Raw genomic sequence first — 25,576 nt, forward strand, 5'->3', positions numbered from 1 at the left:
GTGTGTGTGTGTGTGTGTGTGAGTGAACAAGAATCACAGTCATTTTCAAGGGAGAGCTATTGCTTCAAACCACAAAGCTTTATACAGTGTATCGTTTATACCGAGCAACAGAAGAGTAAATAATGGAGAGAGACACCAGAAGAACAGATAAACAAACAGATAAATAAACAAAGGAGACAGTAACAGACAAGACACAGACAGCAACAGACAAGACACAGAGAGTGACAGAAGAGGTGGGTTGAGTACACAGTAGCCTATCACTTCAAGTTGCTCTATAGATCCTAATTAGTTGTACTTATTTGCACAAATAATAACAGGTGAAATACAGACAGTGAAACAGTTAAAACATGGTTGATAAAGAATTTGCAGGTGAGGTGAAAAAGCATGTGAAATAACTGTTAAAAGAACTGTTTACTTTAACACTTTTTTCAACAAGGACAGGTAGAGAGAGGAGGTAGACAAAAGAGACAGCAACAGAGAATACTAAGAGACAGCAACAGAGAATACTAAGAGACAGCAACAGAGAATACTAAGAGACAGCAACAGAAGAGGCCAGACAAGAGAGACAGCCACAGACGACACAGAGAAAGCGATGGAGAGAGGCAGAGGGGTGAGTACACAGAAGACCATCACTCAAAGCTGCTCTTTGGATTCTAATTACAACACAGTGTGTGTGTGTGTGTGTGTGTGTGTGTGTGTGTGTGTGTGTGTGTGTGTCTGAGAGAGTAACAGTGTGAGGGTGTTTGGGTAATTGTGAGATTCTTTAAGCAGTTTGTCTCATTGGATAGGTCAAAGTATGTTGGAAGCTGTTGAGGGGTATGAGTTATGTGTTTTTGGCAATACACTGTAGATGTACTCACCGGCCACTTTATTAGGTACACCTTGTTAGTACCGGGTTGGACCCCCTATTGCCTTCAGAACTGCCTTAATTCTTTGTGGCATAGATTTAACAAGGTGCTGGAAACATTCCTCAGAGATTTTGGTCCATACTGACATGACAGCATCATTGCTGCAGATTTGTCAGCTGCACATCCATGATGCAAATCTCCTGTTCCACCACATCCCAAAGGTACTCTATTGGATTGAGATCTGGTGACTGTGGAGGCCATTGGAGTACAGTGAACTCATTGTCATGTTCAAGAAATCAGTTTGAGATGATGTGAGCTTTGTGACATGGTGTGTTATCCTGCTGGAAGTAGCCATCAGAAGATGGGTACACTGTGGTCATAAAGGGATGGACATGGTCAGCAACAATACTCAGGTAGGCTGTGGCGTTTAAACGATGCTCAATTGGTACTAAGGGGCCCAAAGTGTGCCAAGAAAATATCCCCCACACCATTAGATATTTGCATTAACGAGCAGTTGAACAGATGTACCTAATAAAGTGTATGAAGTGTAAGTGTATGTGTTCCAGAGAAGAGAGCCACACTGTAACTGAGTATTGGCAGTGTCTGCTGTGGCAGGTGGGAAGGTGCAAGTTGCCTCGCAATAAAATGTATTGCATTGTATTACTGTATCTTTTTACACAATTCTTAGTAGATATAACCTCTCAATGTTCATCTCAAAGTGAACCAGATTCCTTCCAATCTACAATTGGTATAGCAATAAAGTCTTGAATCTTGATGTTGAGATATGTCTACTGTGGAGTAGTGATCTAGGAATCATTACATCATGAGGATTTTCCTCCCATTTTTTTAATGAATGCTGATATTGTACAATATTCCACACACGTACAGCTTACGATGTTTTGGTGTGTCTGCATTAATGTGACAGTGAAAAGTTAACAAAAACCACAACAGCAAATTACATTGACATAAGAATTGTAGAAAATGATTTGCTTTTACAGTTTGAGACATTCAGTGTCCTCAACCATAGAGACCATTCATTTTCAAACTGCTCTTTTATTTACAATTTGGACAAACATTTCAATCCAGTTAATAAAGGACATTGTGCTCTTCTGTAGTCCAGGCTCCAATGGATTTTATGCAAGGGCCCCTTTGGCCCTCCAGTCACGTGCCAGCAGGTGGAGCAACTCCTCTTCATCCTCCTCCTCCTCCTCCTCATCACTCCCAACATCAAGCTCCTCAGTATTATCCTTCACAACCTTTCCCTTAACCACATCTTGTTTGTCTCTTAATATTTCAACCCTCCTGTAACATTCGATTTGCTCGTCGATTTCGTCAATTTGACGCTCGAGGCGGCCCTCCTCGTCGTCCTCAGCTACGATGGCCTCTGATTTGGTGTTCACCTGGCGCATTTCCTTCTGAAACTCGTCCCACTCCTTGTCCATTTGATCTTTGGGCGCGTCGACGTTGCGGACCTTCGCATCTCTTACTGGATCATCAAAGAAACCCTCTGGCAACGCTTCAGCCGTATTTTCCTTTTTCTCAAAACTCTTCTCTGATTCGTCTGCTTTAAGGATAGACCCTGAATGAGAAACTGTTGTTGGTGCAGGCGGAATGGGGCTGTCGTCAAAAAAGTCAGCTGGGAGACCTGGGGCAGGTTCACCCTTCTGCACATGAGAGCTGGTGGCCGCCCCTTGGTCAGCATTTGAAGAGGCCTCTTCATCATCATCATCTTGTTCATCATAGATTCCAGCCAAAAGACTAAGTCTAGAGTTTTTTGCAGAGCCACTTGCCTTTTCAGGTTTCGAAAAGAAATCCGCAGGCAGCCCTGATGTAGATTGACCTGTACCAGCTGGAGGCTTCGGAATCTTAAATACGTGTTCGGAATCCGATGCTTTCCTTTTCAGTGACGATGGCTGGGGTGCTGGACTTGGAGAACTAAGTTGTTTGGACCCTTTGAGTTCAGAAATCGTTTCTTTATGCTGTTTTCCAAGAATATGAGTCTGCCACAGTATTTCGGATTTCACCTGCACATTGCAGACAACGCAGCTCAGGTGACCAAGACTGTTGTACTTGGCATAAGGAGATTCAATACGCTTCTTCTTATCCGGTGTTTGCCTTTGTTTCTCTCTCATTAACCGCCTAAGTTCCTCTTGATTTATCACTTTCTTTACCTTCTTAGACTTTATAGGTGCCATCCTCGAGTTTTTAGAGCAAAATCTTTTAGCGAGCTACCGACAGACACGAAAACGAGACGCAGGAAGATGACGGACTGAATGTCTGTGTTAAAGGTCCTATATTAGGAGTCTGCAATATCGCCGGTTTAAGGACTAACTAATTCCTGATATTTACACTATCCTTTAAAAAAAGCACGGCCATTTCAGTGTTGTGTGGTAACAGTTTACTCTATGTCACGTTTAGAGAAAAATAATAATAATAATAAAAAATACAAAACAAATCCTATACAAAGAAACATCGCGATGGCAACATCTATTCTTTACAAATGATGTATATTCTCGCGAGACAGTTTGCGGAAGATGGCAGATGGTCTTTTCAGTCGGAAGGTAATCTTGCTAGCTAGCTAACGCTAGCAAGTCAAATAAGCGGTAACGGGAACATTTCGAAACGACTTACAATTAATTATTCAGACAAGGATGTAGTCGGTTAATGTGTCCGCTAGCTATTTTCATTCCTAACCGGATGTTGAAACGAAACGTGAGTGTGTTTTTGCCTGTTTTTAACGCGTGTTGTTTATGTTGTCAATGAAAACACCGCACCCACCACATCTATTTCGATTAACTAGGGGTGCTTCACTAACGGCAGTGTCTAGCTACAGCAGGTGTCGTTGACAATATTCAACATTGTTATCATTATTCGTATTCGTATTGTCAGTCCGCTTGTCAGCTAATAAATCATGACTGGGGAAAAGATTCGCAAGTTGCGGAAAGACCACAACACCAAGCCTAGTAAGGATGAGGCTATAATGGAATCCTATGACGAATCCTCAAATGGGACCCTCACATCAACCATACCAAGTAACGGTACCGGTACGTTCAAAACAAACAAGGCTTTTCAGAACCACAATAAGCCTATGAAACCTTCGGCACTGCAGCAGCAACAGATATCGAATATTAATGCAAACAACATCAATGCCAATTCATCGGTCGGCAGCATCGTGGACGATGACAATAAGAACCCCATCATTCTGACCAATGCCAACGGAGACTTGGAATTCCCTGTTCACGAATGCGTTTTCAAGGGAGATGTGCGTCGCTTGTCTTCACTCATTCGCACTCAGAACATCTCTCAGAAGGATATGCATGGTAAGTTATGTTTATTAAATAAGTCATGACTAGGATGTATGTTGTGTGTTTATTTACACCTGTGTCCGGGTCCTTGGAATAGAAGCTAACCACAGATGTGTACCAAATCAGTGCTGTACACCTTGCCGATGTGTAGTCCATTCTCACCGAACCTTGTCCTGTTCTCTCTCCAGGAAACACACCTCTCCACTTAGCTGTGATGATGGGCCACAAAGGTAAGGTCTTGGATTGCCTTGATTTAGTTGCCATTTCTTATATTAAATATACATCAATGTTTTGTGGATGCTCTAAATGTTCATAGTGACTTGACATGATTCTCTCTCTCTCTCTCTGAATAGTCATTTTGATGTAAATCTTTTCACTTGGTTAACTGAATGCAACTGTGTTCACTCAAGTATTGCAATTGACAGGCAACATACTTACAGGCACAAAACAGGAGAATGTTTTCACAATGGAAAATAAAAAAACAAGTTTCAATAAGAACCTCTTCCGCCTCTAAACATTCTCGCCCGTGTTGTGCACACTAAACCTTGTCTCCCACAGGGAGCAGTCAGACTCTAGATTCATCTCAATCACATAACACAGGGGTTTGGCAGGATTTTCTTTTGGCTCAGATCTGTCAGGAAATGACACAAACTGTGCCATGCTTCATGCCCACACATCTGTCATACGTTTTAGTATTGACGTGAGCACAATGTTCTCCAAATCCACAATTTGTTTTTCTTGGGGGAAGATTCCCCAACCCCCCACCCATCCATCCCATCATCCATCCATCATCCATCCCTCCCTACCCTCCCCCTGTCCTGTTGTGCTGGATCCTCTGCCGTGACCTCTGCCGTGTTAGGCCTACTCTCTCCAGTCTCATAACATGTCAGCAGTCTCACGGATGAGAGAGGTCCACAGGGGATTCCAACTCTGCTGATTAGTCTGGCTGAAATGCAAAACATGTTTTATGAAGGACACACTGACACACTAGATCAGCTGTTAATTGCCGTGCATTTATTATCTCCTAACAATTATTATTATCTCCTATCAATTCAGGAAGGTTGTGAACTTGAGTTCAAAGATCATGTCATGGTGTAAAAAAGATGGATATGTATTCTGATGATTATAGATAAATGTATTATATTGATGATATATGATTGTTTATAGGATTATCATGTTGTTGTTATTTTAATGTTTTTTTTCTCATTACAGAGTGCGCCCTCCTGCTTCTTGCCCATAACGCCCCAGTCAAGGTGAAGAACGCGCAGGGATGGAGCCCTCTAGCTGAGGCCATCAGTTATGGAGACAGACAGATGAGTAAGCCATTGTTCTGTTCTCTCTTACAAATGAAATGGCACTGGTTGTTCGCGATGTACAGTCCCTGCACATTTCTCACCATTGAGTTTTCTTAACAAAATCTGGAGAATTTGTACAGTGAATTTGTTTTTACGGTTGATTTTCCATGAAAGGAGAAGAAAAGCTGAGTTACCTCACTTTTCTCTCTCTCTCACATATGAACACATTGGTCGTGCAACAGACCTGTTATGCCATGGGTTTTCATCAGTAGAATTGATCTTTTGTGGCTGGTTGTAGGCACATCCTTTTTAGGCCTGTTTCCATCCTGTACAGTGTGTAGAGTCGATCCCATTAGTAATTGCAGATTGTAAACAGACCCTGATTACTCTCTGACGGGAAGGTCGGCCCGGCCAAAGCCGTGGGTTCTGGAGGGGAGGAGGGGATTTTCTCTGGATCCAGACGGGCTGGAACAGAGCCTAGCCCGGGGCTTAGCGCAAGCTGTGAGGGAGCCCTGAGCTTCCGGCTGTCTCTCCACTTTATTTATTTAAAGGTGCAACATGTAACATTCAAGCTTTCTAAAAGCTTCCTAATGGTTGTAATGACTATGTTTAATCGTTGGGGATCAGGGAATGAGATCCCTTGAAAGAAATATTTCATTTACGAACGCTTGTTTCGGTCCCGAAAAGCACTTTCTAAAATGGAGTGTCCTACCCCCGATACTCGGTTTGTGTACAAACATGTTGTTACTGGGCAGGGGTGTTCTAGGGGAGTGGACTCACAGAGTTTTACCTGTCTGCCTCTGGTGGCTGCCTCTTCGAATCGTACACAGTACAGAAACACAACAGCAATGTCTGACATTGCAAGTCCATTTTGGGGGGTTATGTTGTTATTATTAGGGAGGGACTTCAATCTGAATACTACGGTAATGCTACGGTGGCTCCTTTAATGCCCCTCCTAATGCATTCAACCCTACACAGACCTGTGTCAATATACAGGCTATTGATTATTCGGGTGTGATACCAATCGTGTGTCCTGGTTTTAGAAGTGGCCTGGATTCGGGTTGATTTGTTGTTGAGAATGTAATGGCCATTTTTTTCTCATGGTCATCATTAGCTTGCTATTTCCTTCATCATTAGCTTGCTATTTCCTCTTTTATGAGGATTTATTTTTATTTGAATTCTTACTGATCTTTGGGAAATAATGACATATACTTTGCTTCATAATGCATCAAAACATCTGTCAGGCGCCTTTTTAAAGGGCATACATTTTTTTGGGGGCATTTAAGATACTCTGAAGAGATGTCATTTTCCGTTTTCTGCTCCTTGTGTATCTACGTCATTATAACAGCAGCGAGACCTGTGTTTCTGTGTTTGTATGCACATCCAGCCCCGCGGTGGGGATGTTTGGCTCCGAGCAGGGGGACAGAGGGTCAGGACTGGGAAGGTTAGATCTCAGTGGGGGCTGTACATCAACACAGTACAGCAATGACATGCAAAGGCAGCCAAACCTCAGTGACCGGGGAAGTCGTGGGAAGAAAACTATGCAGCATAAAGCTTGGAGAGAGGAGCGAGTGGGGGTGGGAATGTGTGTAACAGGACTCCTAAAGCCTATTGATTTCTCCCCGTTGCATAAGATCAAATAACCTTGTAGTAACCAGCGCTTTCATCTTGCTCACATACGTGCTCACACACACACACACACACACACACACACACACACACACTGCGACAGCAGCTCAGTTTAGGTGTCAAACATTTACTGTGCAATGCTGTGCTGACCCTGCAGTAAGCACTTTGTCAGCACTTCCTCACGCTCAACTACCATTCCAGCACACCAGGTTTCTCTGCTCAAGATACCACAAGGATATAGATGCAGCCTATATATGCAATTGTTATTCATTGCAGCACACACTCAGCAGTACATCAAAGAACTCATTAAGCAGCTATGTATGACTCCGGTTCAGTGTGTGCGCAGAAACAAGAAGCCTGTTGGATGACGCGAGTTATGCGCAGCCTCCCCTGAGTCAATACACTGCGCAAAGCTACAGCTCAAAAGCCTGTATAAGCGCTGAGCAGTCATGGCGCTCACACACACACACACACACACACACACACACACACACACACACACACACACACACACACACACACACACACACACACACACACACACGTTCATGATGACAGTGCAGGGCGTCAGACTAAGCTTTTACTTTTTCATTTTGGTGGCACTCAAAAAACAAATCCCACGTAATTGAAAGGAGTGCATAGGCTAATTATTTAGACATTAACTTGCTATTGCATTCATAGAGAACTTATCCGACAGTATGTGTGCGCTAAACGTTCCTCTACTCATTTACAATGGTTTTACTATTTACACACGCATGCAGAAACGCATTACATGCTACATCGCATGTTTGATTATGACTTCGGAATTACATGCGGGAGAAGGCACATCCTGGCAGCATGCGTAACGCTGACAGTATAGGCCAAGACAATTCATATGGATGTCGAATTTAGATTGAAAGAGTGTATACAAATTATAAGGCAGATCAGGAGAGAAAAGCTAAATATATTTTCTTACTGGACATTTTATGCTGCTTTCGTGAAAGCCACCGCTCTGTATCCAGAATGTGCATGCGAGATACAATGTCTATCTATGTATTGCCACAACTTGAAACCGAAATGAACCCCTGACAGACGCATCATGCGGGTAGGCCTACAGGTTCCTTGTGGCGGGTCAATCTCGCAGTGATCTGGGACAGTGCGCAGTTCGAGGCGGATAGCCTAACTAAGAGATCGGTCTGTAGTGTTTCTTTGCTTCTTTTCGATGAACCAAATAATTTATCGGCACATAATAGTTGTTTTCATGTAGGCCTATGGCTTTCCCTTGAGCAGGCGAAAACTACCGTTGAATAGTTTTGCAATAGCGGCGTGTTTTGGCTGTATACAGTTGAATGTATCATTTTACGCGTAGCTTCAGTCATAGCAGGCTTTAAGGTTGCTATATTCCATTGTCGGCATAGGGCACACACACACACACACACACACACGCCGTTACGGCACCGTGAAGTCGAGCGCAGTCTGATAACTCACGGTGATCTATGAGACCTGGTAGACAGGCTGCGAAAGCAGCTTGAAGCGGTTTTACGCTTCGACTCTTATTTTCCTCGGCCTATTTCCCTATTTTCCTCGAGTGTTGTAGAGGCGTAGATGCAGACAAAATAACCACATAATATCAAATATGACTTCACAATTAACCTCAATCATCCTAAAACTAAGTAGGAAATTGCCCACACCACCATGCACACACTGAAAGATTCGGTATCGCATTTTAGGCTTGTATTAAAAATATATATATAAACAGTGTTGACACAATTGTTGATGCAATGCAGGTATAGGCTACTTCAAATGATTGGAATTGCAGATCAGTTTTCAAGAAATCTTCCCGTTATGAAGCCGAAATTATTTTCAGATCGCTTCCCTTTATGAAATATAGCCTATTTTGTCATCAGATCAACGTTTGTGGCAGCACGTCACGTCTCGCCTCGGTTTTGGTGCACTACTCTGAAACCTGGGTTAACGGAGCTGTGACTGTACGCTCTCGTTTCGGTGTTGGGTGTAGTTTCGGTGTAATGAGCACTCTGATCAGCTCTTTGCACCTGGCACCTGGTGCGACCGTCACATGGTACCATCACATGGCACTGTGGAGCCCTGCAGTGACGAACACACTCCAGAGACATGACTGCTACCTTATCTCCCACTTTGACAGAGTAACACCAGGGTTCAGTGCAGCACAGCAGAGCATCATGGAATGCTCAGATAAGAGTTATATTGTGAAGAACAGACGTGTCTGACATGTAGAGTAAGGAATCATGCTCTATTCATGGTATTTCTACCAGTATCATTGTGCCCTCCTGAATGGGAGCCAGGCAAAAAATACGACTGTGTTGGAGCATTCTGTTGAATTTGCATCCCTCAGTCAGAGCTTCTCTCTCTGAACATTCGTTGACTGGGCGGGTATCACATTTCCTTCTCCTGTTTCCTCCTCTCTTTATTTGGATTTCGCTGACTGCTAGACTCTACAGACTCTTCCTGGAGTCAAAAATAAGACAAACAAAAGACTTGACAGTTGTCAAGATTAACCATAGACAATGGCATACAGACATTCAACACAGGACTATAAGGGAAGTCCCATAAACACAACTTTGTTCATGACTTACTCTCTCTTATTGTAGAGTGGGTTTGCCAAGTTCACCTGGGTCTTGTTCAGTAGGGAGGCACAACTTAGCAAAGCGTTTTGCAGCAGAAAACAAGATTTTATGTTCTCTCTCATTGGACAAATTCAGGGAGTGCGCTATCCCTTAAGTTTCAAAACAAAATGTTCCTCTTGTTTTGTGCCTGCTGAACACAACCCTGCTTTAAATATTAAATACACCTTATTAAATGCTTAGAGACCAACAAATTAGATCTTACAGGTCCAAATATTCATACCCTCAAACACCCCATAGTTTGCTAGCTATAATCATTCAATGTAATATTATTTTAATAATTTATTTTATATATAGATAGATAGTATATACACTCACCGGCCACTTTATTAGGTACACCTTGCTAGTACCAGGTTGAACCCCCCTTTTGGTAGTGCCTAGTTTCTACCCACTGTACTGTACACACAGCGTATCTAATGTATACACCTGGTAAGGTTTGGAGTCTGGCAGGAGAGAGTAGTCAGTGCCAGTAACATTGTTGTGTCTCTCTCCCTTCTCCTCAGTCACAGCTCTCCTGAGGAAGCTGAAGCAGCAGTCCAGGGAGAGCGTGGAGGACAAGAGGCCAAAGCTGGTCAGAGCACTGATAGAGGTAAGGACTCTCACTGCCAACTGGAGACTGACTGTGCTCCACTCCACACCCGAACATTTGTTGACATGCTCTCTGCTTGTTACCAAATGCACTCTTTCCCTTGTAAAATGTGTTTAGTTGTAGCCGAGAACATTGTTTGCATGAATGGTTTGTGAATATCAAAGAGGTAATGTCGTTCACCAGCTAATGTATGTGGGGTGTTTTCTTCCTAGCTGGGCGACTTCTACTTGGAGCTTCATTGGGACTTTCAGAGTTGGGGTGAGGTTTTATCTCTCGTAGCAAACGTTAAGTTTAAATGTGGAATACTAAATTGAACTAAAGAGTACTAAATTGAAATAATCCGAAAGTGAGTAGGTTTGAAGTAGCCTAAGCCCACATCCTCTTCAGGAGGACTTTTATGACCGTAAAGGCCCGTTTTATTTTGAGTTGAGGACACCTTGCCAAGTTTTTATTCTCCAAACTAATTATAGTCTGCTCTGCTCCCATTATGTTGTGGTGATGTGCTAATTGCCTTGTGGGTTTTTGGCTCAGTTGAACACTTCAGGACTTTGTTTAAAACATTTAAAGCCTATCCAGGGCCATGTTACTTGATACCACTAAATGAGTAGTTTGCAAAAAAAGAAGTAGGTATATAAAAAAAGAAGTATATTTCTCATCAGTCCATTGTAGATATAACCCAAAATGTAATTACTTTTTGCATACACGCTTCATAGATTGATGTTTGAGTGAAGTACTCCTTTAATGATATGTTATATCTGCTATGTATATTCATAACATTGTCTTTTCTTGTCTCATAGTACCCCTGCTCTCAAGGATTCTTCCCTCTGATGCCTGCAAGATCTATAAGCAAGGAAACAACATCAGGTATGGTCACAGATTCAAGTACACCTCAGACTCCAGTTGAGACTCGTTCCTTATGTCCCATTGCTTAAATGTGTATTCTTTAACAGTTAAACCTCCATTCCGTTCAGGTCTTTCAAATGAATAAATGAATCAAGTACATAAATGATAATGTGCGCTCTGCTCTCTCTGCCCCTTGACCTAATCCCCCCCCCCATAAAAAAAAATGTTTTCTCTCGATCTGTCTCCTTATCTCTTTTGCGGTCTCTCTCCCTCTCTCATCCCTTTCTGCCCCCTCCACTATGACAGACTGGACACAACCCTCATAGACTTCACAGATATGAAGTGTCAGAGAGGAGACCTGAGCTTCATCTTCACCGGAGACGCCCTGCCCGCCCAGTCCTTCGTAGTCCTGGACAACGAGCAGAAGGTGTACCAGCGAATACACCACGAGGTGAGTGGTCTGGTCAAATGTGTGTCTCGATACACAAGCCACTGGCATGAGCATGACTCACTGTTGTTGTTGCTGTTTTGGTCTAAAAGGAGTCTGAGATGGAGACTGAGGAGGAGGTGGACATCCTGATGAGCAGCGATGTCTACTCCGCAACCCTCTCCACCAAGTCTATCACCTTCTCCCGCAGTCAGATAGGCTGGCTCTTCAGGGAGGACAAGACGGTACGTAAGCCCCTCTCTGAATAGTCCTGTTCTCAAAGAGTATGAAATGAAAAATCAAAGAAAGAACACTGACGTTGGTCAAGTAATGTGTCAGTCTAGAAAGTTTCAGTAGAAACGTTGTGTGCTTGCTAAAAGTGTGGTAGTGGAAAAGGTTTACATCATGCGATCATTTTATGAGGTATCTTCAAGTAAGATTAATACGTTTCTGGTGACATGTTGAGTTGTACAGTAGGAAGAGCATCAAATGATTTCTTCAGGGTTCTTAATTTTGAGTTTTCTGAACATTATGAAGTTGGTGTTTCTATAGCTTCAGGTGTAAGAGCAGGGGGGGTCTAAGAATTGCGAAGAGCCTATGGGTACTGTAATTCAGTGGAGTGGGTAGAGAGGACAGTCTTCAATCTACTGTCAATTAAACCTGACCTGACTAAGTCATGTCATTTCTATACTGAAGTTGTTTGGAGAAAGAGAAGTAGACAGACAAATGATAAAAAGGTATGCAAATGATTTTGCTGAAGAAAGCCCACTAATAAGTTATATGAAGAACTATAGTTGGACTTGCTGAAGCAAGCCCACAATCTATAGTTGGACCCATTAATAAGTATTTACTCTCTTTTTTGTTATTATTATTATATATTATATTATATTATACTAGTGTATTAACTATCTTCCAAATGGCTGTTTGTATCAGTGAAAAGGCATTGCAGGTATTGAATTTACAGGTGTTATTTTAACATTCGCTTAATTGAGCTTATAAAAACACATTTCTTGTTCATCTACAACTGTTTGCTAAGCAATTTAATGGCCGCCAAGAACTTCCTAAATTGCTGAATTCCAATCTCAGTCAAGTTTAGTTTTTAACAAGTTTAGCCGTTATACCTATAATAGGTATCAGAAAGCTTTTTACAGGGTTCATAATTTTTCATAATAAAAGAGTTTTCTGCACATTTTGGTTGTTGATTTGGAGTGTGTCGCTTAAAAGGTGTAAAGAACAGCAGTGTTCCAAAAACGGCATATTTTGGTACGATAAAATGTGAATTTTTAAGTGATTATATTTGAAAAAGTATGTTTCGTATAAAAGCTATAGGAGGAGTAGCAGGTGGAATAATAATAATACAATTAAGTAAACCTGAAGAACAGTAGTGTGTTGCTTCGCAAGCACACTAATTAATCAGATTGTTCATAAACACGAGCAGTCTGTCAGTAACGTTACAAGGAGTACAGTGTTAACAATCTGGCTGGTTTCCCTGGTTTATAGGAGAGGGTTGGGAATTTCCTAGCGGACTTCTACTCTGTGAACGGCCTGATGCTGGAGTCCAGGAAGCGACGGGAGCACCTGAGCGAGGAGGACATCCAGAGGAACAAGGCCATTATGGAGAGCCTGAGCAAGGGAGGCCACATGGTGGAGCAGAACTTTGAGGTGAGGGGGAGAGGGAGAGGGGGAGGGAGGGAGGGAGGGAAAGAGAGAGAGAGACAGAGGTAGGGACTTAGAGGAGAGGGAGAGGAGGAGGAGGAGGAGGCCATCTGGTGAAGCAGAACTTTGAGATGAGCGGTACGGTCTGGGAGGGATAGAGGGAGTAGGGAGAGAGGAGGAGGAGGAGGTGGAGGAGGATGATACCACTTGGACAGACCACGGGAGCAATCCTGTAGAGAGATTTTTGACACCGGCCATGGGGGAGAACTGCAGCTGGTGCCAAAAAGCATGTTTGCCCATTGAAACCCATATTAAACTTTGTGCTCCATCTGGCAAAATAATTGATTTAGGTTTCTATTACTTCCTAATATTATATGTGGTCTTCTCCCTGTGACCAATTATTTCTCATAGCCCACAAGCCACAGAAGAAGCATATTCGGGTTTTTTACATTTTTGTTCTTTTTCACAAATTGAAGGCAAGTCGCACGCACGTCCAAGGCACCTGTGTTGGTGAGAATGTAGACCGATGTAGGTCAAAAAACTTGAAACGCGCCTCTATTTTAACAACTGACAGCGCCTGCATCGGTGCTGCCAATCAGATGTTGCTTTGAACGCTATGGCAACGCCCATAAATGGCATTTTCCGGCTTTACTGCGACAATCTGCCTCTCAACTGAAATCCACCGGGCGGTTATAGTTAGCTGTATCTAGTTATCTATTCATAGGTAAATACTGATAAAAAAGAGAGTTGTCCTGTGATTGGCTGGGTGGAAACGTCACTGTAGTGCTTACAACCTATCCTCTAAGATCTACTGGAGTGCCAAGGGGATAGGAACCATTTCGGAATGCGAGGGAACTTTTGTTTTTATTGTTTCCTCCATAGTGGTGTAGTTATAAAGATGCCCATGTCATCTTTCTCTCTTGTCCCTCAGCCTGCGAGAAGGCAGTCCCTCACCGCTCCGGCACCCAACACCATCTCCTGGGAGGAGTACATCTCCGCAGAGCATGGAAAGTAAGTCTTGCTTTACCCTTCTCAAGTTCATTGACTCACATGCATAAAAAACACCCCTGTATTTGCAATTTCAATCCATTGTTTTCATTGTTAATCGAGGAGTCTTAAACGAGTTATGCATGATTGAACCACCAACCTGTGTGTGTGTGTGTGTGTGTGTGTGTGTGTGTGTGTGTTTATACACTCTCTCAGGGCACCCCACCTTGGGAGGGAGCTGGTGTGTAAGGAGAGCAAGAAGAGCTTCAAAGCGAACGTAGCCATGAGTCAAGACTTCCCCCTGGAAATTGAGTCGTGAGTAGAACCTCTCCCACACCTCTATCCACTGCTGTCTCTGGTCAGTGATCTGTCAGCACAGATTGACGTTGGGCATCTCCATGCACTGGTCAACTTTGTCCACATAGGCTCTGGTCAAAGTCTTGTATTACTCTTGTATGACCTGTTTTTGGAAGGCGTCCAATGAATTCTTTGTTTGATTAAACAGGATTTAATTCATTCAGAAAAGTTATATACAATATATTGATTCGAAAATGACTCTTTTTGTCTGCTTCCAGCTTACTGAATGTGTTGGAGGTGATCGCCCCATTCAAGCACTTCAACAAACTCCGGGAATTTGTTCAAATGAAACTCCCTCCAGGATTTCCAGTCAAACTTGGTATGAACATAAATACTGCAGTCATTATACATAAATAACGCAATCCATGCAGATAAAAAAATCTGCATGGATTGTGGGACGATGGGGTTTTAAAAGTAATGTTACCCACCAATGTTACGATTGGCTATGGTATTAGTGTATTGATTTCGCCACTTTGTTGTCGAACCATAGCTTGTTATAGAAAGTAGGCCAATCAAAACTATCTGTAGTGTCCAAAGCAAATATTTATAATTACAGGTTCACTTGGCATTGGGATCTTATGTCAGTTGTCTGGATAGCTGATTTTGTGATGGAAGCTAGCTAATACTAGAAGACTGTTAAACAAACGGCTCATTGTAATTGCAATTTCGACTCATGGCCGAAGAGGACCTAGATTTCATGCGTAGCTCCTTTAAAGTTTGACTCAGCAATATGATGTTGAGTTGGCGTATCACTGGCAGTTGGACGGCTTCAGAGATGTTTCTGATTCACCCAAGCACCCAGTGATAGCCGTGTGATTAAAAAGGCTATTGAGTGAATTGCCTTGCTTTACGCCAGCTATCTGCTGGAAGTCGTCCCCTACATTGTGGCTAAGTAATATCGCTGTCTACCGTTTAAGTTCAGAGGACTGGAAACATTGAAAACCTGTATGTGTAAAGTCAAGCGCAGATAAAACCCTAAAGAACCGCATATTTTACATTGTATTTGATCAAATTCTTACTTCTCTTCTCATATTTCTGTTTTGCAGACATCCCTGTGTTCCCCACTGTCACCGCGACGGTCACCTTTCAGGAGTTCCGCTATGATTCATTTGAGGCATCTATCTTCTCCATCCCTGCCGACTACAAGGAGGACCCCAGCCGCTTCCCCGACCTCTGATCGTGCTCACACAGCATCAGAGAAGCCACCGGCTCTGTTCTGAACAGACAGAGAAACAAACTCATCTACACAAAAGAAAATAACCAACTGAAGGCCGCAGAAAAGAAATACGAGGAAATGCCATCTTACGTTTGATGTTTGTAAGTGTTGATATAAAAAAAAAAAAAAAGATAAAAGAAGGGAATTCTCTCTTGAGTTGTTGTTCATTTTGTAGATATTCTCCTTAGCAAACCAATTCAAATAGGAATCCTACTGCACCATAATGTGTTTTGGATGTGTATATAGCAACAGCACAAGACTCTGCAGATGAGGAGTTGGGGAGGAAAAAAATATATTTAATGTCGTCACCGTAACTGCTTTGAGTTCAGTAACGCGATTCACTGCTCTGTCATGCAGTCAAGCTCTTGTGAAAACTGACAAAGTTGACTTGTTTTGGAGTCTTTGGCCTCGGCTTACACTTCTCAAAATTAGCACTCACTTCATCCAATTTATCTAGTGTCTGTGTATAGGCTCTGCAGCTGTTCTCGCAACACATTGAAGTACTCTTGGAAGTGCACCGACATGCCCCATGTAAATACCTTATAAATGACAACATGAAAACAAAGTTTAGAATTATAGAGATGTCATTATTGAACTGAGCCGACATTTTTCTTGTGTAAATGATGTACCTAATGTACAATATAGTCAAAGGAGCAACACTGTGTAGCAATACATTTCCAGTACATACGAATGTTTTTTAAACTGCCAGGAGAAAGTTCAGCGTCAAATTGCATTCTTACAGATATCAGTACCCAAGCCTTTTTATTCAAGTGCGGGATGGAAAGTCCTGCATTATCAGGTTAGCTCCCATGTTACCTCCTGACTATCACCGTCTGTTTAAAGTAATTGTGTGAATTTAACCTGTTCTGTGTGAGAGAGCTGTTGTATTGTACTTAAAGGGTTGTGAGTGTGTGTGTGCGTGTGTGCAAACCCAGATGGGACATCAGGAAAGCTGTTAGTTTGATACTGCACTGACATGAAATATATATATATATATATATATATATTTAATGCATGCTATTGTCCCAATTGGATTACTTATGTCCTCGAGCATATATTATTATTATTATTATTTCCTACACCCTTGTTATATAGGCCTCTACCTGCAGCCATGCCATCTCACTGTCTTAACTGTTTAATCAGGAACACCAGCTCTGAATATGGTAACGACACTAACTTCTTTGGTCAAATGCACACTTCAGCACTGCGATTGTAAAATTCTCTCGATTGTAAAGTAAATTTTTTCTGCCTCTATTACACTAAAGGCATAATTGTATCATTTTTTCCATGAGAACCTATACAGTTGAATTATCAAGCTGTGAAATCAACATGGCATTTCATTTTTGAAAAGTGTCCAGAAGTGGGAAATAATTTGGCTCATGAGGATGTCTGATTTGGGCCTACTGGTATGTATTGCAGCTTTACCAATTTTACATCCCTTTAAATAAAGCACCAGCACCATGTTTCATCACAGTCCGTTTCATTGTCATTAATCCCCAGAGTGGGACATTGGATTGGATATTTTAGCCTTAGATGGATTCAACCATGTTTTTACTACCCAGTTACAAAATGCTCCACAATATTCTGTTTACTGAGCATAGGCCCATTTGCATTTGTATATTGATGTACAGAGTACCCAAAGATTAAAGACAAACACTATTACCCATATTAGGTTTTATTGTATATAAAAAAAAAGAAATCACTGATAAAACACAATACAAACTTAAAGGGGAAACGACAAACATTGGATCTATTAGGTATTGTGAGCAGGTGGGAGAGGTTATAGCACCACAAGACTATACATCTGCGTAACAGATGGGATAGAAACACAATATCCAACCATGTACAGGAGTGAGAAGATTATAGAAGCTCATGAATAAAAAGCAAGGCCCACAGCAAACTGCTATATTTAGCCGCAAAAAGCTGACAGACATTGAATTCGTCAAGCAGTGTTGCTAACTGCTTCTTCCCCAGCGATGTGTAGAAACTAGATCAAAAACAAAATACGATACATAAATATGCCATTATAATCACGTAAGCCCTATTCTTAAAAAAAACCTTGAGGATGGGGAACTCGCCAAAGAGCATCCTTCCACCATGTAAGATTACAGCAATAAATCTTTCAACCGCACTTTTTTCCACATTTTCATCTTTTCACCAAATAGGACAAAAATAAATCATCATGTACACACCGTTTACAGAAAAGTATGACGAAAGAAACATCTAATGGATCTACTTAAATCGGTCCAAAAGAGTAGCGATCGAGGGATGGATGGAGTTGATGCGCGTGTACTACATACAGGGAGGACTGCTGGGTAACTCAGTCGCTGACATCCATGTCCTCCTCGTGGTGATCGTCACCGTTGACCTTGGCCTCTCTGGATGGAGGCCCCGTGCCATTACCCTCCACGGAGCGGGGAGACGCGGCCGAGTCGTCTGAATCTTTCTTTTCCTCCCTCTCTTTCTCGCTGTCGTAGCCTTGCTCTTCCTCGTCGTAGTCCCTGGTCACCTGCAGAGACAACTGACTGGGTTTACCATTTCTGCAAAACAGGGAAAGGTTCTCAAACAGAGACACCATAAATTAGGTCAAAAGGGGGGAGAGGGGTGTAAAGTATACATTGGACAGCCCAACATCGATTGCAAAAATATAGAGCAGATCTACCTTCACATCTCCTTTCTCTCCATCAGACTTCTTCTCCCGGTCCCTTTCTTTGTCTTTACTCTTCTTCTTCTTGCTGGTTGAGCGTTCCCGTTCCTCCCGGCCGCGGTCTTTGTCACTCTTGCGCTCGCGATCCCTGTCCTTCTCCCTTTCCTTGTCCCTCTTCTTCTCCTTCTTGTGTCTGCAGGGGACGACGGTTAAAAAGCTCACCAAAACATGTCTCCAAACAAACCCTGATTCATGTGAACTTTAACTTAAGTTGAAAAATCATTTCGGTATTCATATCGGGGGGCCTTCACGGTTGTAGGAGTGTCATTTCAACACCGTTCCCCTTGAATAGCTGTTTATTGCAGCCACATCACATTGACGAGGTGTCTATGCGTCAACGCTTTCATTGACATTTGAAGATCTGCATTTATGACAGCCTGCAATGACGACCCAGTGCGTATATCAAATGAAAGTACCAACCTTCTAGGAGAGGGAGACCTGGAGACTTTCCTCTTGGGGGATTTCTTAGGAGATCGGCTGGCACTGCGACTTCTCCTACGCCTACTGTTTTGCACAAACAAGAGAAAGAGCTAAAGGTTACAACGTGAGCGTATTCTGACCGATCAGCAACATGTAGGCTTGCATGACGGATAATTTACAGACCAAGTACGCAGACAAATCAAACGTGGCTGTCTATCTGCCATCTGTTCAGGACTGCACTCACCGGCTCACACTGCGAGACCTCCTGGTGGTGCTGTAACTTTTTGGAGGTGTTTTGGAGCGCTTCTTCTCCCTTTCCTCTTTCTTTCTATCCCTGTGGATCAGCGACAAGTTAAGTACCCGGAAAAGTCGGCTACAGACATAAACCGAATCTCAAATGTTTGAATGATTCCGTGGCTGCTTTCGAATACTTTTGAAGACGCAGCTTTTTTCTTTACCGTGTGACTTTTCCTTTACCTTGTTTGAAAAAGTCACAAAGTTCAAGGTAAGGATTGGAGGAAAAGTCGCAAGGAAAAAGCGGTACTAAAATGAATTGGACTACCCAAAATGTCCTCAAACACTTCAGCAAAAGTAATATCCAAGCAACCTCTATAAAAGGTGGTCGGAAAGGATGGGTGAAGCTCCTTTCCTTCGTGCCTTGTACAATTCCGAAGGCCCTCATTATGGCTGTTAGTAACTTGTTAGCAACTTCCAGGTGAACTAGTGAGGAAGGAAAGTTCCTTCAGTTCAGAAGGGTATCTGAACGCAGCTTTTGTGTCCTCTCTCCTCGACTCCTAAAATGCATTGGATGAAAAGGTCCACGGTTCCTCCCCTTTAGACCTTCTCCTCCAATGCGTTTTGAGAAGGAGGCGAAGAGAGGAGACGCAAGGAATCTTTTTGAGATTCACCCGTACTGTACGTAGACATATGGCACATTTGGGATTAAGTTGGTATTAGGAGGCAGAGTCAGCAGGCGCGTGCGTCTTAGGAGTGTTGCGTTGGCTCACCTCGATTTGCTCTGTGATCGTCTGCTTCGGTCTTTGGAGTGGGACCTCCTCCTGCGGGGGCTTTTGGAGCGCCTTCTGCTTCTGGAGCGTGACCGTCGCCTCGACCTGCTTTTAGAGCGCCTGCACACCGCAAGGACAGACGGACAGACGGGTCATCTACCTCTACCTCCTCAACAAGCATACAGAAAGCTCTCCCCAACTCAGTTCCTGCCACTACTACTTCACTTTGGAGACCATTTAAGGTCCGAAAAAAGGGACGGGTGTTCACCTGTAGCGGGAACGGGAGCGGGATCTTCTCCGTCTAGACCTGGACCTAGACCGGGAGTGCTTCCTTTTGCTCTCCTTCTTGTCTGCAGATAAAAAAGAAATAGATAAAAAAAAGGTTAGGTAGTGCAAGAATGACCGTTTAAGATGGAATACATACAACATAATGGATCTTTTAAAGCTTTAAAGAGATGTTTCCAGTGCTTCGGCCACTCACTCCCGGGCTCTATGGCAGCAGAGATGAGTGACTGGGCCTCTCTCACTCTCTTCATGGCCTCTTCAATTTCTTTATTGGAAGAGTCGGCTTTCAGGCCTGGATTCATGTTCATCCCTGCAGCCATGTGATTCATTCTGCAACAGAAAGGAATTTGATGGTGATTCAAACACATTAGTTACCCAACAAATGAATGGCTCATGGCGCATGGGCCCAATCAATGGCAAGCCAGATTTAGTTAGACAATGTTTCTTTTACAGTATTGTGGATGCATAGCTGAATTCAGTCTCACCATAGACCATGAATAAAAAAACTAGTAGTAGTAAGGGTTAGTATAGAAAACATAATTCATTTCTAATAATGATGTTCAAGAGACATGACTTACTTTGGATCCACAGATGTCATAAACTTCAGTAGTTGATCGGCGCCGAAAGACTGTAAAGAAAGATGAAGAAAGGTTTTGAAAACAACACTCAAATTCTGCCCCCAAACGCAACATGTATACAGAAACATCCAGGGCAAACAAGCAAACACCCACCTGGGGATTCATATTTGGCGTTTGGAAACCAAAGGCAGCCATGGGGTCCATGGTGGGACCTCCGAAAGGATTACCTCCCATCTGCAAAGTATCACAATACATCAGTAATCCTTGCACTAGGCTCAAGGGTGTTCTTAGGGCTGGTTATAATCAAGGCAGAAGCGGTCAAGTCTTTATTATTAACAATAATAACAAAAGCCTCTCTCCCAGACCGAGTGAAAAGCAACGAGTGTTGAGTGTGAACATACCGATGGATTGTTCATGGGATTGGGTGTTGGAAGAAGTCCCCCTCCGGGCAGGATCCCTGCAACAGCATTAGCTGGCGCCAGCAGTGACAAAGCCTTAGCCTCATCTGGAATAACGCCTACAGGAAAACACAGCAGGCATTAGGAAAAGAAAAGAACGGCCACACTACAATCTACTAGAGAGGAGAGACACATTTTGCAAAAGAAGAAAAAGATGGCTTGCTCATGTCAACAACACCTTAGAAAGACTACTCACATCTTCAAAACAAACATTTGTACTGATTTCAATACTGATTCCTTTTGATAGCTGCTAGATCTGAAAAGAATTCCCTTTTTACTCTTTTAATCATTGTAGAAGAATAACTATGGTGGGAAAAAATATATCACAGTACACACTACTCCAGTGAACACTGCCAAGATGTTATCACCTGAACGTGTTTTTTAAGTCATGAACCAAACGTTAGCAAGCCCAGCGGCTTCTCCAGTGGGATGTGCTCTCAATTTTCATATAGTTGTTTAATGAACAAGCGACTCACGTTGGCGGCTTCGCTACTACAAAAGCACACAGAGAAAAATCGAGATACACAAAACAAAAAGAGTTTCAGAGATTTGGCAGTAATACTGTACAGTTTGACAGTTTCTACTTACCAGCAACACAATGGCAGAGAAAGGAATACACTACATAACAATCTGAGAGAATTGTGGGGCAGGCGATTTTTGCTGGAGTTTACTGCACTCTTTACCTTACCTGTCACTGCATCAATTAGGTTATACAGGAAATAAACCAATGTCTTTTGACTAAGTGTCAAATCACAAGCAGCAACATGTGAATAGATAAAATAGCTTTGTTTTTTATAAATTGGACTAACACAGGACTCAGAATACTGGAAGCCCCTTAGTTTCAGATATTAATGTTGCCATTGCTTCCCAAAAATTAAAGAAAAAGTTTTACCTACAACATATCTAGATGCAATAGAATTCAAAATGAATACATTGACATACAATCTGCCATATAACACAAGACATGCACACACACACACGCCCGCGCGCGCACACACACACATACACACACACACTCACTCAACAACAACATTTAAAAAGGGCACATGGGAGAGAGAATTTAGCTGCAGGAGACAAAACGGTTGGGTGGTATTTTCAGCGGGGCCTGGTATACAGGGCTGGCTGAGCCAGGAAAAAGAACTGTAAAACACAACAACAAAAAAGAAAGACCACTGTTAAAGAGAGAGTAGTGAACCAGTGTCATGTCATGTGGAGTGTGGATATCTAAGACAATTAACAGCAAGATACAGCATCCACTGGTTAACACAGAAAACACACAGCTTAGCTACTTGAATCAACCCCCAATGGCAGAGATAGTGAGTGGTTAGTGAGACTGAGTGCATGTAATCTATTGCTGAATTTAATAAAATAGATTAATAATTTAAAAAGATAGATTGTGACTAGTAATGTTCACCCAATAATATCCCCAAAAAAACAGGAAATGCCATGTGGGAATGGATGTTATTGAGACCTCTGCGTGACTACACCTGATCTGCTACGGTTTTGCTCTTACCATTTTAACACAATTTAATGACAAAACCAGTTTGTACAGTATACAGCTCAGAATATTAACACACTGGCTTTACAAGTAAATATAACCACATTAAATCCTATTTTGAGGTATAGACTAGCTCAAGACTATGCATTTTTTAACAGTAATATCTAAACTACTGCATTCCACTTATTCTAAAATACCTAGAGAAGAGAAAATGAGAGAGGAAGAGAGAAAGAAGAGTTGACACAGAGAAAAAAGAGAAAGAGAGAGAGGGGGGGTGGGGGTGGGGGCTTGAATGCTCGCTGGCCTTTTGTAATTGTCTACAATCCCCTGTTGGCAGGCAGAGGACCACTTTCAGCCATCAAGGAGGGGGCTCTGCTTTTGCCTTCTCCACTACAAAAATCACACACACAAATAACAGAGAGAAGTTTAATAGAAGATAGTCCAATATGGGGGAGAAAATAAAAAGCATTGTTAAGGTTTCACACAATTCTGTTTACGTCTGCCATTTGAGGTGCGTCTGTCTGCCCACGATTTGGGCTTGTTCAGGTCCCGGTCCCTAAAGCAGACCTTGGTATACTGTGCTTACTGGCGAGAGGGACAAAAAAAAAATTGGCCCTAGACTTACTGTTATGTGATGGTGTCTCCTAAGTTTCGGAACTTATTGTTGCTGGACCTTTATCAAAGGGCACAATGTGAGTGTGGGTAACAATTTGCTTTGTAGTACCACAGTATACCAAGGGTCTGGGTTGAGAGATCTGCTCTGGACACCTCTCATTGCTGTGCAATTAACAGGGGGAACATACAAGAATAGACACCGGGAGAGTGACATGGCGTCAATGATCACTGAACTAGACAGGGCAACCAAATCAGGGGATGGATAAGAATTAGGTGAAAAACAGCTCATTAACAATGGCTCAAACCACAAGCTGTCGTCTTTACTCCGGCTGATCACGAGACCAAGGCAGCCTCACTCTCCCGTCACTGCGGCATACAATCAAAGACCGTTCATACATGGGAGAGAACACAGCACCAACCTTCTGCAAAAGGGACGACAATCAAAGCTCTGTCGACGAAGACCGTGTTGGTCAGATGCTGGGACACTCCCACGGACTCCGGCTCCAGGAACTTCACAAAGCAGACACGTGACGTCACTGGCAGAGGCGATTCACTGCGACAACAAACAAAAAACAACACACACATTAGGACAACTAGACAGGGCGAGGAGTAGCGTGCTTCATTCCTGCTACCCCACTGAGTCAACCGAACTATTACAAAGCCCAGGGTGGAAGTAATGGATTGGAGCAATAGCCTGCACACCATACCACGTGTGAATTGTGTTAAAGGCACAATTTGGTTATTACAACTGTCTTACCAATAAGGAGGTTGTTTTACTCCATTGTTTTACTCCATACTCATAATTTCAATATCATGGACTGGCATTACAGTCACATTTCAAGATGGCATTATGGATTCAGCAGCTGCTCAACTTTAATACTAGTTCAAAGCATTTCATTGTACCCTCTATGGCTGTATTCTGTGTACATGACAAATAAAACGTTGATGTGTTAGACCTTGTATCCAGAGCCCCCCCCCAGCTCCATCTCGCAATGAAATACCAAAAACAGAAGTGGCGGCGGCGAGGAGGCGGCTGCTTTTTGGCGAACATACGAATTACGGACTGCACCTTTAATACGGGCTGACACAAACTCGGTAAACACGAGCAGCGGAGTCACCCTGGCATGACCAGGAGTGAAGACCGCTTGTGTACTAAGTGTAGAGATCATTTTACGCAGTTGGACACGTTTATGCAAGTGGAATATGAGCTAGGTAGCTGACTCGTTTGTTTGTTTGTGGTCCTCTGTGGCTCAGTTGGTAGAGCATGGCGCTAACAACGCTTAGGTTGGGGGTTTAATTCCTGCTGGGACCATATATACTGAAATGTATGCACTCACTGCAATGTAAGTCGCTTTGGATAAAAGCGTCAGCTAAACGGCATGTATTATTCTATTGTATCTTTGTGATCCTGTCCTCTGTGTCTCTCAGTCCCATGCCTCCCGGCCCTAGCTAGCTCAAGTTAGCCAGCTGAGCTACCTCACAGTAACATGGGTGCATCTATTGATTATAATACTATTAACTTCGTAGTAAAGGCTAAAATAGACAGTTAGCGTTGGTGGCTAGCTATAAACGGAACGAACCCACATTTATTATACTAGACGGCTTAGATACTTACTCTGGTGGAAACAGTTTTAGTTCTTCAATGGTTCCAAGAAATCCAAAAAGCATTCGCATCTGTTCGGATGTTGTGCTCGGCGACACGTTCGTCACTTGAACCACGTTCGTGGTGCAATTCATCTTTCCACAATAGAAGCGTTAAAACGAATAAATAAAGACTTAACCTTCAATGTGAGAAGGGGTTCCTTGAAGCACGTTGAGTTTCTATGCAGGAACGGAGACGTTTATTCGCTAGCTTAGGTAACTCAAATAAAAGCCCCAGTGCAGCGTTTCTCCGCCATGTTGTACTGACTCACGGAGCATGCGCACTGAGAAACTCTTGCAGTTCTCGGTCGGTCGGTGCAGGGCACCAAATTCTCCCTAATAATACATTCAAGACAAGTATAAGCGTATTTTGTTTTGTTTTACTTTTTTAAAATAATGTTATGACTATATCCAAGACATCAAACTGGCAGTGAAGAGAGACTTGTTTCCTTTAAAATAAAAGACTTATTGGATGGGGGTTCCGTTGATGCAGGGAGTGTCATTGCCAACAGAGGTCGCTCTCCCCTTTGAAACAGGAGTACACAAACTGACAACAATACTACTAACAATATT

General features: G+C 42.7%; 3 protein-coding genes across 6 annotated transcripts; 1 reads left to right on the forward strand and 2 right to left on the reverse strand.

The window, feature by feature from the left end:
- Nucleotides 1–1,688: 1,688 nt before the first annotated feature.
- Nucleotides 1,689–3,103, reverse strand: znf830 (zinc finger protein 830). Its single transcript, XM_083690592.1, has one exon. The coding sequence runs from the start codon at nucleotides 3,041–3,043 to the stop codon at nucleotides 1,982–1,984; it is 1,062 nt and encodes a 353-aa protein (XP_083546718.1). The 5' UTR covers nucleotides 3,044–3,103; the 3' UTR covers nucleotides 1,689–1,981.
- Nucleotides 3,104–3,407: 304 nt separating this feature from the next.
- Nucleotides 3,408–18,010, forward strand: LOC310819338 (ankyrin repeat domain-containing protein 13C-like). 2 transcript variants are annotated; one of them, XM_083690587.1, is made up of 14 exons: nucleotides 3,408–3,560; nucleotides 3,738–4,168; nucleotides 4,342–4,383; nucleotides 5,366–5,470; nucleotides 10,223–10,308; nucleotides 10,521–10,566; nucleotides 11,106–11,172; nucleotides 11,458–11,602; nucleotides 11,692–11,823; nucleotides 13,079–13,240; nucleotides 14,166–14,245; nucleotides 14,438–14,536; nucleotides 14,797–14,897; nucleotides 15,625–18,010. In XM_083690587.1, exons 2-14 carry the CDS (start codon nucleotides 3,760–3,762, stop codon nucleotides 15,753–15,755), a joined length of 1,605 nt encoding a protein of 534 aa, XP_083546713.1. In that variant the 5' UTR covers nucleotides 3,408–3,560; nucleotides 3,738–3,759; the 3' UTR covers nucleotides 15,756–18,010. The 2 variants fall into 2 exon arrangements, with proteins under 2 accessions (XP_083546713.1, XP_083546712.1); XM_083690586.1 differs by having other exon boundaries at nucleotides 3,408–4,168.
- Nucleotides 17,474–25,261, reverse strand: LOC310819339 (serine/arginine-rich splicing factor 11-like). Of its 3 annotated transcripts, none has more exons than XM_083690588.1 (12): nucleotides 24,978–25,261; nucleotides 23,782–23,915; nucleotides 21,193–21,308; nucleotides 20,945–21,025; nucleotides 20,792–20,841; nucleotides 20,410–20,543; nucleotides 20,197–20,278; nucleotides 19,929–20,048; nucleotides 19,166–19,255; nucleotides 18,922–19,005; nucleotides 18,457–18,634; nucleotides 17,474–18,315 (listed from the first exon to the last, which is right to left on the reverse strand). In XM_083690588.1, exons 1-12 carry the CDS (start codon nucleotides 25,097–25,099, stop codon nucleotides 18,115–18,117), a joined length of 1,392 nt encoding a protein of 463 aa, XP_083546714.1. In that variant the 5' UTR covers nucleotides 25,100–25,261; the 3' UTR covers nucleotides 17,474–18,114. The 3 variants fall into 3 exon arrangements, with proteins under 3 accessions (XP_083546714.1, XP_083546715.1, XP_083546716.1); XM_083690589.1 differs by having other exon boundaries at nucleotides 17,477–18,303; XM_083690590.1 differs by having other exon boundaries at nucleotides 18,196–18,334.
- Nucleotides 25,262–25,576: the final 315 nt, after the last annotated feature.

Source organism: Argentina silus (assembly GCF_951799395.1).
Source record: "Argentina silus genome assembly, chromosome: 18".
NCBI classification, from domain to species: Eukaryota; Metazoa; Chordata; class Actinopteri; order Argentiniformes; family Argentinidae; genus Argentina; species Argentina silus.

What these genes read in the sequence shown, in the direction of transcription:
- LOC310819339 (XM_083690588.1), bottom strand. Translation starts at nt 25,099, where the DNA reads ATGAATTGCACCACGAACGTGGTTCAAGTGACGAACGTGTCGCCGAGC. An exon ending in ATGACATCTGTGGATCCAAA is followed by an intron (nt 20,544 to 20,791) that starts GTAAGTCATGTC and finishes TTTCTGTTGCAG; the next exon opens with AATGAATCACATGGCTGCAG. An exon ending in TGCTGCCATAGAGCCCGGGA is followed by an intron (nt 20,279 to 20,409) that starts GTGAGTGGCCGA and finishes TTTTATCTGCAG; the next exon opens with ACAAGAAGGAGAGCAAAAGG.
- znf830 (XM_083690592.1), bottom strand. Translation starts at nt 3,043, where the DNA reads ATGGCACCTATAAAGTCTAAGAAGGTAAAGAAAGTGATAAATCAAGAG.
- LOC310819338 (XM_083690586.1), top strand. Translation starts at nt 3,760, where the DNA reads ATGACTGGGGAAAAGATTCGCAAGTTGCGGAAAGACCACAACACCAAG. An exon ending in TGGTGGAGCAGAACTTTGAG is followed by an intron (nt 13,241 to 14,165) that starts GTGAGGGGGAGA and finishes CTTGTCCCTCAG; the next exon opens with CCTGCGAGAAGGCAGTCCCT. An exon ending in AGGATTTCCAGTCAAACTTG is followed by an intron (nt 14,898 to 15,624) that starts GTATGAACATAA and finishes TCTGTTTTGCAG; the next exon opens with ACATCCCTGTGTTCCCCACT.